This window comes from Sciurus carolinensis, chromosome 12 (assembly GCF_902686445.1).
Source record: "Sciurus carolinensis chromosome 12, mSciCar1.2, whole genome shotgun sequence".
Taxonomy (NCBI): domain Eukaryota; kingdom Metazoa; phylum Chordata; class Mammalia; order Rodentia; family Sciuridae; genus Sciurus; species Sciurus carolinensis.
This window is the reverse complement of record NC_062224.1, coordinates 70,696,768-70,703,213: the sequence shown is the minus strand read 5'-3', so window position 1 is coordinate 70,703,213 and position 6,446 is coordinate 70,696,768. Positions and strand designations below refer to the sequence as shown.

At 40.3% G+C, this 6,446-nt stretch overlaps 1 protein-coding gene across 1 annotated transcript in view; it reads left to right on the top strand.

Moving 5' to 3' along the window:
- The first annotated feature begins 4,869 nt into the window (after positions 1-4,869).
- Rrp15 (ribosomal RNA processing 15 homolog) overlaps positions 4,870-6,446 on the top strand; it is a 38,227-nt gene continuing 36,650 nt past the window's right edge. Inside the window, exon 1 of the mRNA XM_047521262.1 lies at positions 4,870-5,328. Within this exon, the coding sequence (XP_047377218.1) occupies positions 5,184-5,328 (145 nt within the window). The 5' untranslated portion in view covers positions 4,870-5,183. The remainder of the gene's footprint in view (positions 5,329-6,446) is intronic.

Here is a 6,446-nt window from a genome sequence, read left to right as displayed (position 1 = left end):
GATTGAGTTAAGACTCTTACAACCTAATCATTTCTCCTCTGAACCTTCTTGCATTGTCTCACATGTGAGCTTTCAGGGGATACCTCATTTCCAAACTATAACAACATGCTACTTGTAAGTGTGGGAAAATTTCACGCCCTTCAGTTTTTGACTCTAGCCAGTGCAGTCTGTCTGTGGGAACAGGTGCCATTATCAGGTACTATTATGTCTACATAGGTAGTTGTTGCTTCTAATCCTTTCTAGTGGCTCTTACCCTGGTATTGGGTACTCTTCTCAAGGCCAGTGCTGCTCAGTCCTCACCTAAATTCTTGAGGGGGTCTCTGTGTAATTCTAGAATTCTCTCTTCTCTCTTGTCCTCTGTATGCCAGCTCTAGTTGCCTTAGTCTCCTCTGATTCTAAGCTATACCTTTTCCACTTGGAAAGTCTTCCAGAACTAGCTTACGTTGCCTTTCCTTGTCCTGTGGTCTGGAAATTCTCTCAAAGCAATATGGTAGGGTAATTATGGACTCAACAGGTTTGTTTTGCCATCGCTCAGTGATCTTTAGCTTCCATTATCTAAAGTCCAGTGTCTTAAATCCTGTTCTTCTATATATTTTGCCTATTTTTCAGTTGTTTTGGGTGGCAAGGTAAATTTAGTACTGTTAACCTCTCTCTCTCTCTTTCTCTCTCTCTCTCGTGTGGTGGTACTAGGGAATGAACTGGGGCACTCTGCCATGAAGCTACATCCCTGTTTTTTTTTTTTTTTTTTAAATCTTGAGACTAAGTTGCAGATGCTGGCCTCAGACTTGTGATCCTCCTGCCCCAACTTCCTGGGTAGCTGGGATTATAGGTGTGTTCTACCATGTCCAGCTTGTTACTCAATCTAGACCAGATGTGGATGTCCCATATATTTTTATGAAGTCATTTTAACTCCATTGTGTATCTTATATTCATTCATATTCTACTTACCTTTTAACTTGGGTTATTTTCTCAGATAAGTAGTTTTGGTTTTTATGTAATTAAATCAACTGATCAATATTTTTAAAATCATCACCATTGATTGTAGAGGTAGGAAATTGTTTTTATGATTCAGATAATACAGATATTCACTTATTTTATGTATTTTTCTTACACCTTGTTTCACATTTAGTTCTGAAATTCATTTTAGGATAAAATGTGAGATTTTAATTTCTTTGTTTCCCCAAGTTGTCAATTTTACTAAAATAATTTTTGCATAATATACCCTTTTACTCATGTCTTTATGTATTTTAAGAGTTTGCAATTCTAGGATTCAGTTCATTTCCATTTTTATCTATTCATCTCAACTATTATAATTTTAGAATACATTCTAATATCTGAATGGGCAAACTTCCTCTTTTTGCGGAGGAGACTAGGGATTGAACCCAGGGGTACTCAACAACTGAGTCACATCCCCAGCCCTTTTTTGTATTTTATTTAGAGACAGGGTCTCACTGAGTTGCTTAGGGCCTCACTAAGTTGCTGAGATTGGCTTTGAACTTACAATCTTCCTGCCTCAGCCTCCTGAGTCACTGGGATTACAGGAGTGTGACGCTGCATCAGGCTCCGTATTATTTTTTTGATATTATTCTTTACTTACCTTGGAACTCTTTTATCAAGACCTTGCTCTCTACTCCTTACTTCCCAAAAATTCCAACAGAATTTTGGTTGGAATATATGAACATCTTTAGATTATTTGGTTTGTCCTTCAGGAATATGGTACACCAGTTAATTTTTAAAAAGCGTTCATTTTGTTTTCATCTCTTGTTTTAGTGCCAAATCAACTAAATGCTTAGGATTCCCTTTTCTCTAAGGCCACAGTAGAGTTTAACATCAGCAACAATCTTATCTTTTGGGGAAATTCACTTCACTAGTGTTTGGGAATTTAGCATGGTTCTGCTCCTAACTCTATTCAGGTCCCTCTTGTTCCTTCTCAAATGCGAACTCTGGTATTCCCTGTGGTCCTGAGATATTTGCTTTTTCTTTACTCTCCTTCCTCCCTGTGTAGAGAACTCTAAGAACTATCATGTCACTGGAATCTATTTTCAGAGCCCCTATCAAACCAGCCTTGCATTCAGACCTTCCCAAAAGAGCATCCCCCGCTCTGGGAATACGGTACAGTTATGTCTCTCTCTGATGCTTTCCATGTCCATTAGGCTTAGACTTTCTCAATGCATTCACACAGTCAAACTGCAGCAAACAGTGCACTCAGAAGAAAAATATTTTATCAGTTATTCTTCTATAAATATTGAGATTTTAACAGGGAACTCATCTTAATCACCATCACGCTTCAATAAATAAGTCATTCCATAAGGAACTTTCTAACAGTGCTATTGGCAGGCAAGGAGGGTTGGGTGCTGACAATATTTTCAACACAACACCTATGCTAGCTTTGCATCAGTCAAGGCCAATCAGGAGACAAAAACCTGCTTAGTATTTTGAATGGGCAAGTTTCAAACAAAAGATTATTCGCTTTAATGTAGTAACAATGTATTGGTTGGTAAGGAAAGTAAACTATAAATAGAATAATAGCAGACATAAGGAACAGCAATTACCCCCAGGACAAAAAGTTAATGCTAAAGGAAGAAGCCCATCTTTGCACCCACAGTTGAGATTCAGATCTTGTGGTTCACAAGATGGCAGAGGAATGACTGTTGGGCGGCCCTGTTAAAAGTAGCTGAAAATCCTCCCTTCAGAACTTTCTGGAAATCAGTGTTCTTTAAGGTGCTGGGGAAAGTTATGGATGTGCAGGTGTCCTCTTAGCAGCATTTTGCAATGGAACTATATAAGGAGGATGCTGGGGAAAGCTACTGGCTCCTGGGTACTGCTGACCACTGGGCATTGCAGGAGACATGCTGGAGAAGTCATCTGAGCTACTGGAATCTCCTGCTGGAAAGGAGCCTGTAGAAAGGCACACTGGAACCAGTGAAGGTCTTTTTTTTTCTTACAATATCACTCTAGTGCCCTCTACTGACAAAGATTAACATTTGGCTTGTAGGTAGAGAAAAAGTATTTAAAGAGCCCAGCTATATTTTCACAAAGCAGCCAAAAAGGGTGAATTTGGAGTTGAGAAGCAGTAAGCTGATAACTAGCAGAGGGTTTCATCATAAAATTCTCATACAAGCATATAACTGACTTCAGTAATTTTCATCACATAGTACACACTCTATTTGAATCTTGTCAGTTACCTTGGATCATTGTAAGGACAGAGATGCGTTTTCTAATGAATGAATACAAGCACTTAACAGAAATTTTCATTGCCTATTTTTTATTACATACTTTCTACAACATTCTGAGTAGGAAGTTTAGGTTAATGGCTGAGCAGACTTGGGAGCAGAGGGCTTAGATTTAAATATGATTGTGCTGCTTGCTGGCTGTGTGTCCTTGAACAGTCATGTACCTGAGGCTCAGTTTCTTCATCTATAAAATGGAAACAATAATAGTACCTAGTTCACTGGTTTACTGTGATTATTAAATTAATAAGGTACCTCCCACTTAATAGCAGTAATCCATTTCTTAAAATCAGATTTCCAGGTTAAAAACCTGGAGCCTATTTTATATTATTTTAAAAAGGAAAACTTTGAATATGTAATAAATCAACATCACTCACCACAATCTCCTAAACAGCAACTAAACACAGCAATATAATTATAAACTACTCTATTGAGATGTAAAATCACTTCCTGATGGCAAATATTAGCATCTTAATCCAGGAACTCCATGTTTCATATTCAGGAACATCTTTTTCATCATACCATTGAAATGTTTTTTTGTCTTTCACTCTCTACAATTTTATCCAGTGCTTTCCCAACTGTGTTTGGAACTCAGTGTATGACACTAGGCAAAACAAGAGCTAAATATGAAAGACTGCAGGAAGTAGGTTCAGTATCAGGAGGCAGTGCTAAGGAAAGCATCACACTAAGCAGGATGGCAGGGCTTCTCAGCATGAGCAATATCCTCTAAGACACAACCTCTGTTGACAGTAATTGCACTTTTCAGATTTATGTTAGAATCTGATCTCCTACCAACTGTATTTGGAATGCCGTTTTCCCTACATTGTTTTGTTTTTAAAATGTTGAGTTTTTAGGATGTAGATGTATATTTCCTACATATAGACATCAATCAAAATGTCAAAATGAAGATTCATACTTCCTTTGTCCCCTTCCCCTCTCCCTTCCCTCACAGAAAATTTTAATATTAAGAACCAAGAATCTCTGTATTTGAAAAACACTAGCTTAGGGAAAGACATTAGAACATGTTTGGCCTATAAGACAAATATAAAGGTTTGCTTTATTTATCATCTGACTGATTTCATTAACTCTGTATTTTGACATGTATGGTCTATATTTTGAACTATTACTACAGAACACGTCCCATGGCTAGCCCTGGGGGTACAACATTGAGTTAGATATGGTTCCTATCTGCAAGGAGTCAACATTTTTGCCGGGGCAGAGGGACATAGGTGTAGTCCTGGTTGCTGCTTCGAGGCAGGCAGGGCTGAAAGCCGGGGAAGCAGAGGGCGGAGAAAACTGGCTGGATAGGAGGCTGTGGAGTGCGCGCGCATGCGAGCGCAGCTAGCCTGCCAGGTCGGTGGGAAAGGGGTGCAGCTGGGTCCCCAAACACCTGGTAGCCCGGGCAAGCGAGGGTCTATTCAGTTTGCAATTGGAAGCCACTTGAAAGGTTAATGCGAAGACTATCTGATAGCGTTTCTCGCATGTAGTGTTGAGAATCTGGTGGCTGGGGGTGGGGTGGGGTGTAAAGTATTATATCTGATTACCGACACCCGAAAGTATTTTCCGCACTTCCTAGCTACAAGAGCGTTCAGCGGACACACAGGGACCGTTAGGGAGCACCCCACATTTACATTCAACAAGGCAGCAGGGGAGGGAAGCGGCCAGGGGAAGGAAATGAAAGGGGACGGGATTGAGCTGTAGCCGTGGACCAGGTACGGGGCGAGCTGCCAGAGGAGTCGGCTGAGACCGTACATTCATTGATTTTTGTTCTGGAACCGACTTCACATTAAGTTCGGGGGATTCAGACGTCTCTCCATCTACATTCTGAGATCCAACCCTGGAATTTTGTGCAAAACCATCGCTCCCAGAACTTTGTGTTACCGGAACTAGGTGCGGAAGTTCTTTTTGTTGCCACCCGACGCAACTCTCAAGTCACGCTTCCGGCGAGGGAAAATGGCCGCGGCCGTTCAAAACTCACGTGTGAGTGCGGGGAAGAAGCTGAAAAATTCCCTGAAGAAAAAGAAGAAGATGAAAATGGTGGCCAGGGCTGTGACATCGAAGCTGGAAGATGAGGTCAGAGACGCTTCTGATAGTGGAGGTAATGTATTAAGGCTGAGCTTCGGCGTCTGAGAGAAAAGCCTAGGCTTAGTTCACGGGAAGCCGGGGATACCAGTGCGTTTGCTGCATGCCGCTCGCATTTTCCCACGGCGTGGCGTAGAATGGGAAAGTTTGGCCCAGTGAGAAGGCTTGGGGAAGGGTTCGGAGAAGTCTCGCTGTGATCTGTAATTTTGAGTTTCCGTATTGTTTACTAAATTTTTCGAGTAGCACTGATATGAAAACTGGTGAAACTGCTGCAGTTACCGAGAAATTTAACAAAGAGTGAATGAAGGGAGATAGTTGAAGTTACGGGGGTGGAATAGATTTCAGGAAGCGAGAAATAAGAGGAAGAAGGAGGTATTTTTGAGTATTGTGCATTAGGTGAGTGCTATTGTTTGGGAATTAAGGACTGTTTAAATAGAGAATGAGAGAAGAGTATGTGGTACAGGTGAGTTAAATAAAAGGAGCATTTCATATAGCAATCTCCCAGAGACGCTAAATAATGAAAAGAAGGTAGAATTTACTTTGAGACCTTCAACCATGATGTGCCCTTGTAGCTTCTCTTTACTTACCTGTCGTTCTGGGCACCATCTTCTTAGTTTACAAGGGATTGCGCACTGCCCCTGACTTCCCTCTAAACAGTTACTGATTGTACTAGATGACACAAACAAAACTAACAGCTGCTTTTAAGTAATGTGTGCCTGATAATGTCATTGATTTGCTTAAGATGACCTAAGTGGGAACTCCTCTTCAGTGCATTATTATGATACTAATTAGGTTCTCAGGTTCTCTTGTTGTTAGTTTATAGGTCAGTTACCATGAGTTAAAGAAGGTATCCTGCTAATGTGGAAACCTAATTATCCAATTCAGTTCAGTGAGCAATCGTGGTCTGCTATGTACTTCTCTAGGTGTTGAGGATACAAAGATCGAATAAATTCCTGTCATAGAATTGCAGTTTCCGGAAAGACAGCTATTAAACACAGGGTTGTAAAGCAGTGTATTATTAATTGGTTTAACAATATATTATTATTTATTCAATAAGTATTATTAGAAGGTGGTTATCAAGGTCATGGTTCAATTCAGAAATGTTAAGGACAGAGACAGAGAAATCCATATTCT